The following is a 21,902-nucleotide window of genomic DNA, read 5'->3' as shown; positions in this document are numbered from 1 at the left end:
AAATTATCTCCCTTACTTTGCATCCTTCACAGGAGTCCACACCATAATGGTAACCAGATGACTCGTCACCACACACTCTACAAACAGGTGCCTTCCCTCCAATTTTGATGGGTGCTGATGTTGCCATGTCCAACATCTGAAGAAATATAAAAATTTACCAAGTCAATATACTAATATAAATGGCTTGTGGAGTTCATCCAGTACTACATTAAACAGATTCAAAAGGGACACACATAACATGGGAGATAATCATGTTCCTTTTACACAATCCTAAGTAAATACCAATACCATTCTAAATGCATGCAATCTTGGCAAAAAATGTCTTTTCTTCTCTATTTTTAAAATGAGATATGGTTACAAAAATTCATATGATATATTAAAAGATACTGAATTATCTTTAGCAACATATTTTAACTGAAAAATGAGTATGCATTGTATGTGGTGCTTTATCAAAGCAGTCAAACCATATCAAGGGAGGTAACTACTCTGACTAGTCATCTCCTCTCAAGATTAGAATGTTGAGTTATGTTTCTTTCACAGTTTGGCTGTCTTTCAAGGTCAAAAAGACAAAAGAGTTAAATGCAAAGTGCTAAATCTTCAAAATCAAACTATTTTTAACACTTAGCAATAGATAGCATGCCATAGGCTTTGTGTAATGAAATCTCTCCAAGAAAAATATTTAACTGCATCTACAATTTCAAGAAAGAAAACTTGTGCCCATGCTCTAACTCTAATCATACATATAGGTCCCTAAATTCCTCAACTAAAATGACACACACAAACAAGAATGATATACTGTATGATCACAACCCAGAATGCAACTGTTCTTTATGTTGGCAAATGCAGGGCATGGTCAGCACTGATGAGTCACAATGATCCTGACAATGACCTGAACTGTCCTGGGTGGGTATCAAATCTGTAACCCTCTGACTCACAATCCAAGGATCACCAGTCTGATGCCTGCCCAGACCAGCCCATATTGGCTGCCTTGGCATCATATAGCCAATGTGTTCAAAAGTGTCAATAAAACCAGCAAAATAAAAGTATACTTTATCCCTTCAAGCAACATGTTCCTTCCTTGACAAAGTATTTATTAACTTTTTTACAACAAGATGGTGAAGAACACAAGTTATTGCATAGAAATGGGTTGTCATGATGAAAAACACAAGTTATTACATAGAAATGGGTTGTCATGACGAAAAACACAAGTTATAACATAGAAATGGGTTAACATGATGAACACAAGTTGACAAGAAATAGGTTCTTATGATGAAGAACACAAGTTATAACCTAGAAATGGGTTGTCATGATGAAGAACACAAGTTATGACATAGAAATAGGTTGTCATGATGAACACAGCTATTATATAGAAATGGGTTGTCATGATGAACACAAGCTATTACACAGAAATGGGTTGTCATGATGAAGAACATGAGTTATTACATAGAAATGGTTTTTCATAATGAAGAACACAAGTTATAACAGAAATGGGTTATCATGATGAAGAGCACAAGTTATTATGGGTTGTTGTAATGTGTGTAATTCAAGCCATTTTATAGAAACTATTCCCTTATGTGTCCAGGACCTTAATTTTTTAATCCCCAAAATGAGTTTCTTACCCAATAAGCAAGCTATCCACAATGTTTGCTAAAAGAACATAGCAATTTTTCATTAAATGGGAAAAAATCTGTTCCTATTTGACTCACTGTAATCTTAATTGTTGACAGTTTCACACACACACAATTGAGCTATTTGATAGAGCTCCTGACACACAAACAGTACACATCAATGGCCACACAAAACCAAACTCTAGTGCTACTGTAAAGCCAGCAAAAACCAGACATATGTTGTGTCAAACTGGTTTCTTCTAACTTTATCGAAAAACCCAGTATCTGCCCCAGGTGAATCAAATACAATAATCGATTGCAAATATAAACCCGCGCACTTACAAACCGTCATGGTTCCTTCAGCAGACCACAAACTATTCCACAAAAAGATTTCCATGTAGCATATCATTGCACTAGTGATAGAAACACTTGCCATATTTCCAGGACAAAAAATATTAATTTCCAAGAATTATAAATTTCCTTATGTCACTACACACTTAATTAGAACCGTACCGATAGGCACATTGTACTGTTGTCAACCATAGAGTGTTTTCCAAATTAGAACTGATGAAATTTAAAGCTAACCATACAAAAGATACTATTTATTGACAATTTCATATGAGATCCATCAAGTAAATGTGATTATACAGTAATAATATTAAATGAATTTATGGTTGTATTCTCTCATGTGTAGAACTTGTGTAATTGTGTCAACAAGTTGCCCCCTTTACCTCATTAACATATTTGTCTTAATACTCAGTATAAACAAAAGTATGAGGCTTAAGACTCTTACTGTGCAATAATTCCAACACATAACAGTTATAACTTTTTTCTTGCTTTTCGTTTTTCCTTTTCTAAGAGTGGTATATATGGCTAGACTCCACTTAGATAATTAAGATTTTCATAAAAGAGAACAAAACCTGAAGACCTTTCTTTATACAGAGTGAGAAGCAGAAACAGTACCTGATGAATACAGCGTACTGTGTGTTGAATCGGCTAACTAAACTGCAAGGGTGAAGGGTTACTTTAATTTAGCTGGGGAAAAAATGGGTGAGAAAAATAATCTATGTCGGTGTTTGTACCGAGATATAGGAATCCCAGTCGCCGGGTTACATTAAGTAATATAACACCTTGACTAGGATTTCCTTGTCTTGATCCAAGCCCCAACATAGATTCTATTAGTCTTTGATCCATCACTACATCTCATGTCAGTTATGTGATTATATGAGATAGTTTAACAGACAAAGTTTATTCCTGTTCATAGATCCTTAATGATAATTTGTTTAGTTCTTTAGTATTTGAATGTGAGTGTGAGAAAGCTTACATATACATTTGAGTGGGTTTCCCAGGATCATCCTCCACCAAAAATACTAGTCTCCATATGCTGTCACATGCTGAAATAATTGTGTTAAACCCACAAAACCACAAAGGAAAATATTATGATGTTCTTTGTATTTTTCCATTTACATTTCAGATGTACAATATTCAGACACTGGCAATGTTTTAAGTTTTATTTCAAAAACAGAAACTCAGAAGTTTTTATTTTTTCTCATTTTGCAAAGTTAAATTAAACTGAATTTTTCCTACAACCTGGTTACAATGATGTCAAATAGAAAGGTCTATTTTGGTACGATTTTCATTTGAAAATATTTTTATTGTTTTGCAGCCAACTCAGCTGTGAAATAGTCTCTGTAATACTTTGGACAATAAAATCCTACCTCAATGTTGTACACCAAGTTTTTGTTGTGCATGATCATCAAATGAAGGCCATGGGGAAATCCATGCATTAAATGCAAGGACAAGATTAATGTACTGCCCTAGATAATGTATTCAGGAAAGTTCTCACCATTAATAATCTCTTTTGCAATCTTGCACATAATGATGCCTATCTAAGAAATTATAAAGTAACATCTGATCTTTATGTGATGTATAAGGGAAAATGCCTTGACAGGAATAATTTATGGTATTGACCGAGATACTGTGTTCAAGAATAACTTCAATGTACTGCTGTAGTTCTCAACATAATCTTTTTTGCTGTCTTGAGCATGACAATGCAATTCTAGTAAATGACATTTACATGTCATCCTTGGTACACTCCAGATTTTTAAAAATCAAACAATAACCCAAAAAGAAAAAAAGTAATAAAATGTTTTGAAAAGTTAAGCATTTTTAAATAAAGGAAAAAGCTGAACACCCAATTTTTCAAAACTTCATGGTGAGGGTGGAGACAATGTCAAGAGGATTAAGAAAGGAAAAAAACCTCAACCATCTCTTGTGTCCTAACAAGATACTAAGGCATTTCGTTAAGTCTGCACACCACATTTTCTCATGGCATCACATCCGATGATGACAGTGAAAGGGACATGGTATTCATAAATTATAAACAATTATCAAACTTCTGTTGTTATAAAATGGCAGAACCTTAACGAGGCTGATTCAACACCAAGTTAGATGATTTCATATGATAAGAACCCAAACTGAAATTGACATTGTTTTGATGCTAATCTATGTTGATATTTATAATAGTGTTGAGAATAGTCACTGCCTGGATTTTTGTAAAATTCTGCTGATGTAAAGTCTTGATTAGGGAGAGACCATCTACTTTGCTATAAAAAAAAAGTGACAGGGTAAATATTTCATAACAACAGCCTTCTTCTAATTCGTGGTTAAAAAAAAAGACATTACTCCATTCCTAGTTTTACTTGTAACAAATTTATCTTGTGATGAAAGGGGTGAAAAATGTCAGAAAGAAATTTCTAGTCTAATACACTGAACTGTCAGCCCCTAAGAGTACACATTCAGTAAGAAATGAACTAGCTGAAAGCTGTGTTATGTTCAGCCTCATGATTTCCACCCGACCAAAGACCTAAGTATTAGGTTTGCATTTCTGTGGAAATTCTGTGTTTTCTAGATTATTTTTTTTATTAAAGAAGTAGTACCGGTAGTTGCCAATTTGGAATTTAATTGTCAATATCTTAAAGGATTACTTTCCCATTGGAACAATAGGATAAATTTATGCTGTTCAAGTGAAGCTCAACAAGGTTTGCCTCTTGTCAAGTCAGTGATAAAGTTTGTTTCGATTTCTTTGAATAAAGTAAAAGTGTAAAATTATTGCAAAAGAAATCAACTTCTTTTAAAAAAATATATATATATATAAATAATGATCATACAAGACATCTGCAATTATTTGTTATGGTTTAAATATATGATGAAATAAAGATGACCAATTCTTAAAATGGTATCTGGCTGTAAATCACTCTTGAACTGTAGTCTTTCCCTGGATTGTCTTCATTCATTGGCTGTTCAAATGTCAATCAGTAATGTTGGCCAGCCCCTTCATGTTGGAGTTACCATTGGCATACCTGCCCAGATCGAGTGGTGATTTGAAGGTATTCATCCCTCCACCGCAGAGTGAAAATGGAGGGGATTAGTTGCCCTTGTTACTGTCCATTTATAGCCTTTCTTAAATCACTTTATATTTGTGGCAGTTCACACCTTGGCTGACTGAAGAATTGGGAGTTTATGTATCATTATTGGAGTCGGCATGAATTTTCATCAGAATAGAAAATGTCCTTTCATCATCAGCACTTAAAGAAGTCCACCAAGATGTTTAAATTGTGTTTGTCCTGTTGGTGCGTAGATTTGAGTTACTGCCTGCCTGCCAGAATGACTAAAAATTGGTGCAAACTGGTCTGAATTTAGGCAATTCTTCTTAAAATCGACTTTACAGGAATGGCAGAATGCATTTTCATGTTCCTTTAAAGTTTCATACCATGAAATTCCTGTTTCTGTCCATTATGGAATTTTGAGTGATATTTTAGTTGTTTAGATTTTGGTGTTATAGCATTGGGAGATTGATATCTTGACAAACTTTAAATACTGAAGCCAAACCTTCCCATATTACTTGAGCTCTTTAGTAATAACTATTTCAACTATAATTTTTTTAAACCTTTCTGAATTAAACTGAAACTCCTCAAAACTTAAAACCCTTGAGACTCAACTATTTTTCCAGTTTTGAGAAGTTTTTGGTTTTATTTAGGCTTTTGCAGATGTCAAAAATTCTCTTTCTGAGCTCTTATGTGAGAAAACAGACAGAGATATAATGCAGTTGTTGTTGTTGTAGGGTTTAACGCCATTTTTCAGCACTTGATAGGCTGCTATACATGGTGGCCAGTATCAGTGTTTTCCTTTACCATCATTTGCGCTTCAGAGACACCCAAATATTTTTAATGACCCCCAGTTTTGATACCAAAGTTTGTTTTAACACCAAGGTGATTTTTGACTGTCAGTCTTGCACCCCTAGAGGATACACCGAGTATAAATGGTGGAGGAAGAAGTCAGAAAAAAACTGAAAATAACCACCAAACGACAAGAAGCTACTAGCAAGCTTTCTCACGTACCCACATTGGCCAACCCCGAGACTCAAACCCATGCAGACAGAGGTGAGACGGCAGTGATCCATAACGGTGAGCATTTTAGACCACCTGGCCACTCAGGGCCCCAATATAATGTAGTTAAAAAACATCAATATCTAGGTGTAGGGTTAGTGAAGAATTAGCTGAGTATAAGTTCCAATAGAAAAATCATATCCTGCCACATACAGAAATACACTTGCTCCACATATAAATATAGTCTCTGTCACAAGAAACACCTAAAAAATGAGATACGGTACTTTTATAACTTTGCTACAAGTCAAATGGAATAATGAATGATATTCCATAACTTTAAATACTCCATGTAATGCATAATTTTTGTAGTTCAAAAGCCTAACTTGAAGAAGGAACGGAGTAAAATCTGTTTTTTCTTATATTATTCTTTAACTAATGTGACTGTGTTAATGACTTGAGCCGGAGCCAAATAACGGTCATCAATTGCCAAGTTTTCTCTTTTATATGCTCTAAAATTTAACAGTATGTCATATCACTGCAATGTGTTATGGAACTTGCATTCTTATGATAATATTCAATGCTTTCATCATTGGCCTGATTGCTTCAATGAAACTGCGATACAAGTTCAAAGTCACATGACTCGGACATAGTTCAGGTCAGTGTGATGTAGCATTGTCGAAGAACTAAATGATTAGTCTCTCCTGATCACTTATTTTACATTATTTATCCATTTAATGAATATCTGTGCAGATATCCATGATTTCCTGTTAGCTTCACATGTCCTGGCAAGTTTGTAACATGAACACATTAACCCCTGGTGAAGAGCTTACATGGACTGAGGTAGTAGCCTACTGCCAAGCTCTGCAGCGTCAAGGTCATGTATGATACACTAAACTGGGTGGTATTATAGAAAGGTAGACAGCTGTAGCTCTACAATGATAACAAATAATCTGGAAGTTCTAGTTGCACTACAAAATACAGAGGGAAAAACCTCATTTTTTGGACCTGATTTGCCTGTGGTCGAAATCCGATTTTGTGTCCAGATTTTAGACCTTTTTGGTCCCAGAACTAAGGCAGACCAGTATGAACTGCAAACAGACAGATGAACCGTTGCATAAAGTAGGAAAAGATGGGCATTTGGAATAAAGAATGGTCTCAATACAAAAATAATAGGTCCGTTAAGCAAAAAAAAAAAACCAGACCAACTTTTACCCTTCTGCCCATGCATGAACCAAACAGCCAATGAAAAATGATGTTTTTAACACAACTAGGCATTATGTTATTGGAAAATCACCTGGAAGTTGATTTATTAGGATTATTTCAGAAATAGCTTTCAAAATGTGTTTCCTACTCGAATGTCAGGCAAAAATGACAAAAACCTCCAGAAGTTAATGTGTTAATAGCCTAAAAGCAGTGAAGTTTCTGAGCATTGCAAATTGCAAGTGGTTTCAATTACTCACTGTTCGCACTATATGCAAAACATCACTGTTGTGAATGAAGCCAAACAACAGTCATAAGTACTTTAAAAAAATATGTATGCAATGATTCATCTTTATTGAAAACCATTTGAGTGAATAAAACTTTCAGAATACTGCCTTGTCTATCTCCATTGGCAAAGCATCAAAAGCGAGGCCACATGCCTGGTTAATAAAGCCTTGATATTTTAATTGAAAAATCAAGTAAATAATGTTCTTTTAATCAAATGAACATCATCAATTAGATAATAAGCAGATAAAGTCTTTCTTAAATGCATTTAGTTATTAATCAATTTACAAGCTGGTTCTTTTGTATGGTACAAAGACTTTGGATTAGCCTACTGTCAGCCCTAATCTGTGTTGGTACACATGTCAAGTGCTGTCTTAATCATGCATGCCCTGGGAACACCTTCAGTTTTATAGGGCATTTTTAAGCATATAATTGAATTGGGGATCAAAATTTGTTTCAGAGTTGAGGAGTTTCAGTTTACTGGGGAAAAAATGATGATATTGAAGAAGATTTCAGGACTATAAAAACAAATTAGTCTTAAAGGGATTCCATTATACAAAGGTTTCGGTTTTGAGGAGTTTCACTGTACTTCTTATCAAACATGGAATAATCCATTTGTAAAACTTCAAACATTGAAACCAAACTGACCCTGCTGAAAGATTCAAAGTATTGTCAATTATTTAATGTTGCTTGATCTCCTTAGTAACCACACTATAATCCATTAACATCTTCAATCCTTTCTGAATTACTACTGATCAAACATAGTATAATCCAATTTTACTTTCAGGTAATTGTCTGTTGAATTAGCAATTAAAGTGTCATCCTCACCTGTGTAAGCCAGTTCACACTTGTGTAAAATCACTGGAAGTCTTTAATGTAAATGTACTAAATATATGGGGCCCCGAGTGGCCGACTGGTCTAAAGCGCTCTTCATAACGGATCACTGCCATCTCACCTCTGTCTGTGGCGGTTCGAGTCTCGGATTCAGCCAGTGTGGGTATGTGAGAAAGCTTGCCAGAAAGCTTCTTTTGGGTCAGTGGTTCTTTCCAGGGTTTTCCTGGGTTCTTCTTTCACCATTAATACTGACCGCCATGTATAGCTTATTGTGTGCTGAAAAATGGTGTTAAACCGCACAACAACAACTAAATATATATTGGAAGCAATGTTTGAAAAGAAACAGAAAAATTTGTTCCAGAATGTAAAAAAAAAAAAAAAAATGTTTAGTCCACAACAGATTTCATACAGTGACAGGTGGGATGGTTTTACCCTTCATCTCAGGAGGAAAACCCTTCCAGCAAGGAGGTTTGTATCTTGGCATTAAGAAGGTATAGGTCATTTGGTGGGGGAGGGGTCATTTGTCTAATGGCCTGAATCTCAAAGCAGATGCATCAAATCATAAAAAACAATTAACTTGCACAATTCATATTTTCTGCAATTGTATAAGTCTTTTTCTCTTTGCAACTGATAATATTAATAATAATAATAATAATAATAATAATCATCATCTCTTTATCAATGATTTCCATGTCTGAAATGTAAGGCAGTTTCTATTTATTTGTTCTAGCTCACAAAGTACTCGTCTTGTTTTAAGTGCAACTCTTTTAGACAAATATAGTAAACTGTTGCATGACATGATAGGAAATCTTATATTTTTACATCTTTGGTCTACCGAGTCACATCTTTCACATGTATTAAAATTATAATTCACATGTTTGGGCATTTTTATGCCACTAATTTCTTTACCCTTGGTAATTTTTAATTTGGAAGTTTGTCATAAGAAAAGCATGATTTTGGTTGTTTTTAATATAAATAATTTTTAAAAAAATTTTAATCCATAAGTTGTATTATTCTGGCAATTTGTTAAATTGTTAAATTTATGCATCCTGTATTCTAAAATATCTTTTAGTTATAATGGTTTACATAATAAATACGTCCTGACATTACGTAACAGTTGACCATCTCATTAAGTAGGCTTATGTACATGCAGTAGTACTGTAAGAGCACAACCAATGCAAGCAATCTCCCTAGTCTCTTGCCTAGAACACAACCTATGCAAGCAATCTCCCTAGTCTCTTGCCCAGAACACAACCCATACAAGCAATTTCCCTAGTCTCTTGCCCAGAACACAACCCATGCAAGCAACCTCCCTAGTCTCTTGCCCAGAACACAACCCATGCAATCTCCCTGGTCTCTTGCCCAGAACACAACCCATGCAATCTCCCTAGTCTCTTGCCCAGAACACAACCCATGCAAGCAATCGCCCAAATCTCTTGCCCAGGACACAACCCATGCAAACAATCTGCCAAGTCTCTTGCTTAGAACACAACCCATGCAAGCAATCTGCCAAGTCTCTTGCCTAGAACACAACCTATGCAAGCAATCTCCCAGGTCTCTTGCCCAGAACACAACCCATGCAAGCAATCTCCCTAGTCTCTTGCCCAGAACACAACCCATGCAAGCAATCTGCCAAGTCTCTTGCGCAGTACACAACCCATGCAAGCAATCTCCCAAGTCTCTTGCCCAGAACACAACCTATTCAAGCAATCTCCCAAGTCTCATGCCCAGAACACAACCTATGCAAGCAATCTCCCAAGTCTCTTGCCCAGACCACAACATATGCAAGCAATCTCCCTAGTCTCTTGCCCAGAACACAACCTATGCAAGCAATCTCCCAAGTCTCTTGCCCAGAACACAACCTATGCAAGCGATCTCCCAAGTCCTTTGCCAGAATGCAACACGTGCAAGCAATCTCCCAAATCTCTTGACCAGAATATAACCTATGCAAGCAATCTCCCAAGTCTCCTGACCAGAATCAAAATCATTCCAAATATTTCAAAGCAAAGTTAACCTAAAAAGCTTGCATGTTTGGTCTATTGAGTCACGTCTTTCATGTGTATTAAAATTATAATTCACATGTTTGGGCATTTTTATGTAATTGATTTCTTTACTCTTGGTAATTTTTAATTTGGAAGTTTGTCATAAGAAAAGCATGATTCTGGTTGTTTTTAATATAAATAATTTTTTAAAAAATTTTAATCCATAAGCTGTATTATTCTGCCAATTTGTTAAATTGTTAAATTTATGCATCCTGTATTCTAAAATACCTTTCAGTTATAATGGTTTACATAATTTTTGCTCCGCATTGGATCAGGAAGGTCATGGGTTTGAACTCCTGCAGAGTCATATCAAAGACTTATAAAAATGGCACTCAGCATTAAGAGGTTAGTGTTAGGACTGGCTGGCCTGGTGTCAGTACAATGTGATGGGTGGGACATGATGCTATGTGTATGTTGCAGGATTCCCCAGAACTAGCTACTTAAAAAATCAAAATCACACATGCATAAGTTCTGCAAGGGGAAGAACTCTATAACCCTAAACTTGTGACTAATTTTTGCAAGAGAAAGAACTCTATAACCCTAAACTTGTGACTCTTAACAGTCAATATCACATTTCCCTTGCTTTGCCTAAATTTTGAGAGTGAGAATAATAATAATAATAATAATAATAATAATAATAATAATAATGAGGACTTTGTATAGTGCCTAATCTTTAGAAGTTCTAAGCACTTTACAACATTAGACAACACCTATAAGATAAAAAAACATAATAATATTATTACAGAAACAAACACCATGAAATTAGAAAAAAACATTAAAAAATAAAAAACATACTGAGAATATTTCAGGTAGGAAACATTATTAGATCTTTAAGTTTATTCTTGCAGTCCAAATAAGTGAGTTTTGAAGAGCCCTCTTGAATGTGATCACTGTGTCTTTGTATCTGAGTTCAGTGGGCAATTCATTCCACGTTGATGGGCCCTGGTATGCAAAAGAATGCTGTCCACATGACTTTGTTTTCATAGTGGGAATAATGAGTATACGATTGTCAGAGGAGGAGCGAAAGTATCTTGCTGGTGTGTACACATGGGTGAGATCGGATAGGTATGTTGGACTTGAGTCCGATAGTGAAACGTAGCACAGAGAACAAATTTTGTGTTTGATTCTGGATCGAATGGATAGCCAGTGTAGGGTACAAAGCAGCTGGGAGGTGTGCTCTGATCGTGGTGCTCTAAGTATGATCCCAGCAGCTGTGTTTTGAACTTTTTGAAGTTTCTGGAGTAGATATTGAGATGAACCAGACAGAATTGAGTTACAATAGTCCAGTCTTGAAAGTACTAATGAACACACAAGTGTTTTAGTGGCATCAACTGAAAGATATTTGCGAATTAAGCTGATGCGTCTCAGCTCAAGATATGCAGCCTTGCATATGTTCATGACATGTTGATGCAATATGAGAGTACTGTCCAGAGTAACACCTAGGTTTCGTACTGATTGTGTGAATTTAATGTTGGCGTTGCTGATACTTATTGTTTGAGGTAAAGGATGTGAATGAGAAAGTCTTTGTGTTATGATCAGAATGGCCTCAGTTTTATCATCATTCATCTGCAGCTTGTTACAAGTCATCCATGATTTCACATCAGAAATGCACCTCTCTACACCTTGGATGGTAGCATCAACTTCAGTTGGGTGGCTAGATTTGTATATTTGGGTGTCATCAGAGTACAATTGGTGAGACACTGGGTGATGATCCATGACACTTGAGAGTGGCTGAGTGTACAGAATGAAGAGAACAGGTCCAAGAACAGACCCCTGTGAAACACCACAACATAGATCAACTGGGCTCAAGTGTATTCCATTTGCAGATACAATTTGTGTCCTGTTGACCAAGTAAGACTTGAACCACAGTAAGGCTGTATCATGAATGTCAAATACATGCTGGAGACAGTGAAGTAATATATCATGGTCTATTGTGTCAAATGCTGCAGACAAATCAAGGAGGGTGAGGACTGTAATCTTTCCGCTATCCAACACAGAAAGAATGTCATTAACTATTTTTAGAAGAGTAGTTTCAGTACTGTGGTAAGGGCAATATGCAGATTGTACATGCTAAAGAACAGGTATTTCAACTTATTAAGGCCAAAAGATCTAATTTTTATGTCACGAGGCAGTACCCTTCTTCCTGGGGCCCGTGCTGTCATCACAGTTCATGATACACCTAAGCAGTTGTTTTTATTAGAGAAAAAATAACAAGGATGCAGTTTTACACTAATGCCAAGTAAACATTCTATGCACATAAAAAAAATATTCTGAAAAAAATTAAACTCTGACACCAGATTTTCTTTACCTCAAAACTTGCCAGTTCAAGGATCAGAGTTTTTGTCTAGACTAAAGACTTTGTCTCATTAGATCTAAAGCAGACGTGCCTTCACATTCACAGGCAAAGCTTCACACATATAAAGATAAAACTTAAATGAATGGTAAAAGGGGACAAACAGGCAAAAATCATGGTTCCAATAAAAAAGGTCCAATTTTTACCCATTTGCGTGTGCATCAGCCTTATAACCAATCCCAAACAACTTCTCTTATATATCTATGCAACTATTGATATATAAGTCTCTCTTAACCAGACGTGCATGGATTTAGTTGGAAATAACAAGCAAATTATATCTACTACCCCTATCCTTAGTAAAAATAAAAATAAGTATCCAAGTCATAAGCAAAACATGCATATTTTGAGAACTATTTCTAACAGCACTTATTTCATTAGTAGGTGTAGACCAAACTTGTAATAAAACTCACTGGTCATCCTGATGATTCAAATTTTTTCAAAAAGTTAACTAAAAACCAGATTAAAAAATGAGACTTCAGAGTGGTTACAAGTTCTGTTGATCAGATGCACAGTCACTGCATGCATCTTACTCACTATCAAACTTATCCATGTTATAAGTTTCATTAAAATCTGAACAGAATTATGGTTTAAAGAATGGCAGCAAGGTCAGGCAATGTGATTCAAGATCACATAAGCAAGTCTCTCTCTCATCACTACGCTGTCCAAAATCTTGTTAATATAAGTATACATTCCAAGCCTGATCTGAAACAGACTCCAGTAACATGCTCAACCAATGTAATGCAAGATATGCTCATTAATATGCACTCTTACTCATTATCGAATTTGTCATAGATCTTGATGATGTCAGCATATCTTGCTCGTTTAATAAAAAATCAGTAACAAAATATGGCCTACCGAGATGTAACAATTTCAGCCAATCAGATACAAGGTCACATCATTAATATGAGCAGATATTGTAAACAGCGAATGCTGACAGACCAAAGACAGATTGATGGTTTATGGACACTACTTACTGAGCCTGGTGACCAAGTGAACTAAAAATAGAATCCACAGAGCTTATAGTGCTACCAGTGGGTTCATGAGTTATCCGAGTGCAGATCAACCACTGAATGATATAACTGTTATCTGTTACAACCTCTATCATTTGTTTTCTCAAGACAGTTTTACTGACTTGCATAATATGTACTGTTAAGTCTTGACCTTTGTTAACAAACAAGATGGTGGATTATATCTAGTATACATTATGCTTACAGCTGATGTCTATTTATAGAACAACCACAAACGATGTGCACGCTATACCTCATTTAACATGCGATTATTTCATTTTTGCTGAATGTCTTGTGCCTCTTGGTTTGACAATATTCAGTTTGTAGGACATGTCTAAGTTGAATATATCTAACAAATTTAAGCAAGACATCCCTATGATCATCATGACACTGCTAAATATACGTATATAGAAACAGACATACTGCTTGGACATAAGCATTGTTGGATGCTTTTGGACTTGAACATAAGCATTGTTGGATACTTTTGGACTTGGACATAAGTACTGTTGGATGCTTTTGGACTTGGACATAAGCATTGTTGGATGCTTTTGGACTTGGACATAAGCACTGTTGGATGCTTTTGGACTTGGACATGAGCATTGTTGGATGCTTTTGGACTTGCACATAAGCACTGTTGGATGCTTTTGGACTTGGACATAAGCACTGTTGGATGCTTTTGGACTTGGACATAAGCACTGTTGGATGCTTTTGGACTTGGACATAAGCACTGTTGGATGCTTTTGGACTTGGACATAAGCACTGTTGGATGCTTTTGGACTTGGACATAAGCATTGTTGGATGCTTTTGGACTTGGACATAAGCACTGTTGGATGCTTTTGGACTTGGACATAAGCACTGTTGGACGCTTTTGGACTTGGACATAAGCACTGTTGGATGCTTCTGGACTTGGACATAAGCACTGTTGGATGCTTTTGGACTTGGACATAAGTACTGTTGGATGCTTCTGGACTTGGACATAAGAACTGTTGGATGCTTTTGGACTTGGACATAAGCACTGTTGGATGCTTTTGGACTTGGACATAAGCATTGTTGGATGCTTTTGGACTTGGACATAAGCACTGTTGGATGCTTTTGGACTTGGACATAAGCACTGTTGGACGCTTTTGGACTTGGACATAAGCACTGTTGGACGCTTTTGGACTTGGACATAAGCACTGTTGGACGCTTTTGGACTTGGACATAAGCACTGTTGGATGCTTTTGGACTTGGACATAAGCACTGTTGGATGCTTTTGGACTTGCACATAAGCACTGTTGGATGCTTTTGGACAAGTTAAAATGATTAAGAAACTACTTTGGCTTGCAAACATCAAATGGTGTTTCTTTAAAAAGTACTGTTACTTATTAGAGGTTTGTTAATTAGCACGTTTTTCAAAGATAAGTAATAAAGCTTAAAGACATTATTAGTACTTGTAAGTGATGTCAAACTGCAAAGAACAAAGATCCTGATGTGCCGAGGCATAATGCACTTGCAGACCAATGTCTATGTTGTTTATTCTACTCAGTACTCCTAACAAACTGCACAGACCCAGATCTGCTGACACGTGCAATGGCAGATCAGGGTCTGTACTGCAGCTAAAATAAATAAATTCCTATGCATAAGGGCCTCAAGGTAGAATTATTCTTAGCTAATTGTGTTACCCTCTTTAAATAAAGTCATGATTATTATTATTATTATTATTATTGTACAGTCTGCAGTTGGACTCGTAAGCAAGTAAATATGGTAAATAAACTGACTGCATTGTTTGAGTAAAAATTACAAAAAAATTGTGTCAACTTTGGCTCTTCTTTTTAAAAGCATTGTCAAATTCAATGTGAAAATCATCCAAACTTTATGAAAATTAACCAAAACAATCTGTTTCGAAAAATCTTATAAAATAGTCACATGAAACAAAAGTGTGGAAATATGTATTTTGTTATGAACAGATAGCTCTTACATCACTACAGCCACATGCATGATTGCTTGTAGTTACGGTACAGTATTTGTAAATGCTTAGTCAGTGTACATTAAAGTAAACAAAGCCAATTTCACACCAAAATATTGCGGTGGTGAAAATCCTTTGATGAATGTATTAACTAGTTAGAAAGAAGTGAACAATCTGTATCTGCGAGCACTAAAAATGTTTTATCACATGACTTTTAAGAGATCCAGTTGTTTAATTATGTATGACTGAAACTTGAAACAAGAAGCAGCTATTTACTGGTCACTCATTTTAATCAAATGTGATATATCAAGCTTGACAAAGCTTGGTTATTTTTGTGACCCAGATCTGCCATTGCATAATGAAATGACAGGCCAAGTTCATCTTCGCTAGCCAAAGTTCCAATATGTTAACCCTATCTACAAGTTTGCAGATCAAGTATATATTTTAGCGCTTTGTCCTAGTGAAATCTGTTGGATTTCATGAGTTATCTCCCTTACTATGTAATTGCAATTAACTACTAACATGTAACAGCAGTGCACTGTATATTGGTCAAAAATGGTGGAGGCAATTTACTTCAAAATCACTGTACATCTACATTTGAAATCTGACACTCTTTTCTTTAATTTAAAAATCAATAATGCAGAGATCATTTTCAAGTTTCAAAATCACTGCACCAGATCTACATAATTATCATTTAGTACCATGTAGACAATGTAAGTCCTCTAAACCCCATGCTGATATGACATCATATTCAGGATGAGCAGATATAACAAGATTTTCAAGATGCTTGCCAAATTTAATGTCAGATCTGCACCATTTCATTTAGTACCTAAAAGACATAACAAGTCTTGAAGTGAAAACTGAATGAATATATGACCATCCTTTCAGAAGTAGTGACAAGGTTTTCTAGAGAGCTGTTGTGGTGTCCATATTGGATGTCTGAACAGCTCTATTTTCATTCAGGACCAAACAGACCATGGGATGAATGTGTCAAATTTCATGGCAATTCCCCAAGTAGTTTAGGAGGTGTAGCAACCGCAATCTTGTGCCAACAGATGACAGACATTATATGATGGACAACAGGCCATCCTAAAATCACTTCTCATCTATCACCAGCAAAGCTAAGAATCAACTGACAGCCATCAACAGTCGTCCACAATAATTACTGAGCATTCTATGTATTTAATCTAAATAAGTAAATATCATCTGGTCTTTAGTAACTTGAAAAATGGAACTGGTCTTTAGTAATTTGAAAAATGGATCTGGTCTTTAGTAATTTGAAAAATGGATCTGGTCTTTAGTAACTTGAAAAATGGAACTGGTCTTTAGTAATTTGAAACATGGATCTGGTCTGTAGTAATTTGAAAAAATGGATCTGATCTCTTATCTTTACATCCCAAACTGAGAGTAGCAGGGAAAAAGGTATCAGTGAATATATACATTTTGCAAGTTACTCAACTGGGCAGTACAGTAGTTATTGTCAAGGTAGTAACAATCAATCAAAAGTGTCATGTTACATGTTGATATTGTCTGCACTCATGTATTTGGTCAAAGAATCATAGTGTGTCCAATAAAATCTTTGATTCAGACTAATAATTATTAATTTCTTATTTTAGTTTTGATCTAGAAAAGCAAGTTTGGAAAAGATCATTAACAAGAAGTAAACAGATTCAACTCTTAACACTCATAATCAATATCATGGCAGAACTAATCACTAACTAAAACACTGATAAGACTTCAATCAATTTAAGATGATTCAATAAACTGTAGCATCCCACAAAAACATTTTACTACGAATCTCAAGTCTGTAATGGGTCAATTACAAAGAAGCCTTGCGCAAATAAATCATCTATAATGTCAGAATGTTTCAGATAAAAGAACATGGATCAAAACTTCTTTAACTATCTATTCCAAACAACAAGAGGACCAAGTGGGTATGATATCACTCACCCTGCAAGTGACATATGTAAGCTTCTGAAAGCAAATTCATGCATGTATTGAATCTGACGAGTGGGAAAGGAGAAGTATTTTTGGGGTTGAACAGCACTTAGGAAAATGATGATTAAAAGATCTAAAAAATAAATACATAAATAAAAAGATTTCTTTCCAAATAAATAAGACCTAAAAGACATCAACAGCAAACCCTAAATAATAAAACTTAAACAGTAGAGATGTTACAATTCCATAAAAGATATATATAAAAAAGTCTAAACATGTCAAATCCATTATACATATCAACCACATATGTTCAAAGCAGTCCAAGATTTTCCCAGGTGGTAATTCATAATAAAGCATCTTCAAAGAGATCACATAAAAATACTTCTATGTTGCAAGGTGAATGTTGCCACACTCTACACCTAAATGTGTTTCTCCACCAGTGGTAGGGAATGCACTTTGATCAAGGATCACCCTAAAATGTTTGGAGCACTTAACATGACCTAAAAAAGACAAGTTGATGTCCCAAAGGTGCCAAAGAATTACGAAGAAACAGAAAGCATCTGAATAACCATGATGTCTAATACCATCACACATGAATAGAGAGAAATATAATGCTACTGCAATGCATGCCAGTAACTTGTAGCCTTTATAAAGAGTAAACAATTAAAATAGCATCTGACTTACTGTACATGGAACACTATTACCCCTGGACAGTTACATAGTTAACAGAGGACATGCACATTGTCTGTGTGCATTCCCAGGGTCCTTCAAGTACCACAAAAACCTGGAATATTTCAAATGTGCAAGAAAAATTCATGAACCACTTCACAAGAAAACAAGACATTGTTAATAACTAAATATGAGACTCCACAAAGTCTTCAACTTATGTTTAAAGGTCAATTACAGAGAAAATCATGAAACTGCACATTTTCAGGCTTTAAATAGAACATCACCTGCAGATCAAAAATCTATCTCACAAAATTTGCTCCAACCAAATTCACAAAATTTACCATTAAACTGAATGATGAGATGGTTAACAAGAATTACCAATTTCAATACTGCCCTCAATTAGTTTCCTTACATGTTCCATAGGAATAAAGAACAGGCATTAATGCAGAATATAGACTGCATGTCCATTTCAAGTAAACATTATTCATTTTTCTGCAGTATAGTCACAAACGTCAAATCACAAAAAGAATAAGGACTACCTCTTTCCTTTCTTTAAAATTCTAAAAGAAAAGATGTATAAAATGTATCTACCAATTATACCGTGTCAATCTGGGAAGCATTGATGAGCCTTCCAATGAGGCTAATTTTAATTTTGTTTCCAAACATATTACAGCTTTATCATCACAACTCCTCGGAAACACTAAAGCCAGGATTAAGACACATCAGCAAGGGAAAATAAGAGAGCAAGGGCTACAGCACATAAGAGAGAAACAGTAAAATGAAAGATAAAGACCTGAGAAATAAGACATCCACTTTCACCAAGTACGTAAATCTGACCTTCAAATATTTATCTTCATTAAGCATTTGCATTCTGGCTTTATGTTTCAAGCACAACATGTCAAAACAATATCACAGCAGAAACCGAGTAACATTTAATGGGGGTGGGCAACTCATTGTACCATTTCAAAACAATATCACAGTAGAAACCAAGTAACATTTAATGGGGATGGGGGACTCATTGTACCATTTCAAACAATATCACAGTAGCAACCAAGTAACATTTAATGGAGGTGGGCAACTCATTGTACCATTTCAAACAATATCACAGTAGCAACCAAGTAACATTTAATGGGGGTGGGCAACTCATTGTACCATTTCAAACAATATCACAGCAGAAACCAAGTAACATTTAATGGGGGTGGGGGACTCATTGTACCATTTCAAACAATATCACAGTAGAAACCAATTAACATTGAATAGGGGTGGGGGACTCATTGTACCATTTCAAAGAACTGCATTTTCTTTATAGAGAGTTACTGTCAATAATTTTAACTAAAAATAGGAATCTAATGTGTTTACTTTCTAAAAGTGGCTCATATAATATACAAGTTAGCAAATACAAAGAGATAACACTTCCACCATGAATGTAAAATACGTTTGTAAATCCTTTGCTGTCAGCATTTGTTTTCCCTTTGTCCATCCTAATCTGTTGATGATCATTATTTCAATTTCTTAGATTTCCACGGAATCACTGTTCGTTTCATAACATTTGCAAATTCCATACACTATATTCTGTACATTAACATGTTCTCTGTTCTATTAAAGGCATCACTTCCACATGCATATCCAGGGGCAGGTAATGCACCAACTTTGTGAAGGTTATGCTTTTAAACAAAAATATTCATAAAAGATGTAATACAGATTTATAATAACAATAAAAATTGTTTTTTCAAAAACTTAAGATTAAAAAATAAGTCTGAACACAATCTATTTGACCTTTAAGCATTAATACCTTTTACTTCAAGCGAAGTTATAAAAACAAACAATTTATCACTGATGAACAAGTTATGATGGCCAAAAGGTTTCTTAATTATTATATCAACCAAGAGCTGGCAAAGATTTGATCAAAAATCTTAAACCATGTTCCTATCAAAGTATATAAAGAACACACAAGGTTAAAATAATAAAAGCAAATGTCATAAATTAAATAAAAGGCTAGTTTTATTGCCTCTAATTTGTGAAGATTAGTGGCTTGTCAGCTAAATTGAAATTTTATATTGTGTATGTCTGGTAGCCAATAGCTAAGAAGATAACTAATTTACTGGGATTTATTGTTCAATCTAATATAAACACTAAATAAAACCCTCAATGAATAAAATATCTCTAATATAAACACTAAATAAAACCCTCAATGAATAAAATATTACTAATATAAACACTAAATAAAACCCTCAATGAATAAAATATCACTAATATAAACACTAAATAAAACCCTCAATGAATAAAATATCACTAAAATAAACACTAAATAAAACCCTCACTAACATAACACCCTTTCACTAATATAAACAGTAAATAAAATGTTCTCTGATAACATGTTTTCACTTTCTAATACAAAAACGACATAAAATAATCAATGAATATATGATAGTTACAACTGATTTCAGTATGGTTCAAAATGCTCATTTGTGAACTGAAGTGTCACTTCGTATAAAAACTAGTTGTTTTCTATTTGGTCTTATTATTCATACAATAATCACTTATTGTCTTGTTTATTCTCTCTCATTTGTCGCTCTTTTCATACATTCATTTTTTGTTCATTTATTCTTTCCCCCATTCTTATGTCTACTCTTTGAGGTTCCTTGTAATTATTAGACTGACTGGTATAATTGCCATACTGGACAAAAATTGGCCATATTGGACACCAGATTGGACTGGTATAATTGCCATATTGGATACAAAATTGGCCATATTGGACACCAGATTGGACTAGTACAACTGCCATACTGGATACAAAACTGGACATATTGGACACCAGATTGGACTAGTACAACTGCCATATTGGATACAAAATGGCCATATTGGACACCAGATTGGACTGGTACAATTGCCATATTGGATACAAAATTGGCCATATTGGACACCAGATTGGATTGGTACAATTGCCATATTGGATACAAAATTGGCCATATTGGACACCAGATTGGACTGGTACAATTGCCATATTGGATACAAAATTGGCCATACTGGATACCAGATTGGACTGGTACAATTGCCATATTGGATACAAAATTGGCCATATTGGACACCAGATTGGATTGGTACAATTGCCATACTGGATACAAAATTGGCCATATTGGACACCAGATTGGATTGGTACAATTGCCATACTGGATACAAAATTGGCCATACTGGAGACCAGATTGGCACCATTTTCATTCATCACCAACCAGACAGCATAAGAAGTCTTTTAGTGAAAAAAGTTTGTTGATGGCTGCACTTGGGGTAAGGAACAACCACATCGATAGAAAAATATATCAGGAGTAATATGAGCCATAAATTAAGGGCGAGTGCCTTCATGGGCAGAAATGGCAGCCAAAGATCAAGAATAAGGTGTGGAACTGACTCTTTCATTGTTACTAACATTGTCTGTTGTGTAGCAATACATACAGGGTCCAGTGTCAGAACAGATCATAACAGTTTTCTAAGGAACTTTTGCACTCAATTTTCATTCTGGCTATTGCTTTTGTCAACCTGTGGATTATGTCTGTAAGACTGCAATTTGCCATAATTATATCCTGCATACCACTGCATAATGTAATTAATTAAAATGTTGCAAGTCAATACACTGCAT

General features: G+C 35.1%; 1 protein-coding gene across 2 annotated transcripts in view; it reads right to left on the bottom strand.

Annotated features, from left to right (window-relative positions):
• Positions 1-21,902, bottom strand: part of LOC149787557 (nuclear receptor ROR-beta-like) — a 135,650-nt gene that overhangs the window by 72,004 nt on the left and 41,744 nt on the right. For both annotated transcript variants that reach the window (XM_089973703.1, XM_089973704.1), the window contains one exon: positions 17-136. In XM_089973703.1, coding sequence (XP_089829829.1) covers positions 17-136 — 120 coding nt within the window. The remainder of the gene's footprint in view (positions 1-16; positions 137-21,902) is intronic.

This window comes from Sinohyriopsis cumingii, chromosome 11 (genome assembly GCF_028554795.1).
Source record: "Sinohyriopsis cumingii isolate HCF-2022 chromosome 11, ASM2855479v2, whole genome shotgun sequence".
NCBI classification, from domain to species: Eukaryota; Metazoa; Mollusca; class Bivalvia; order Unionida; family Unionidae; genus Sinohyriopsis; species Sinohyriopsis cumingii.
Note: the sequence above shows the minus strand (reverse complement) of the source record. Positions and strands in the feature narration are given on the sequence as shown.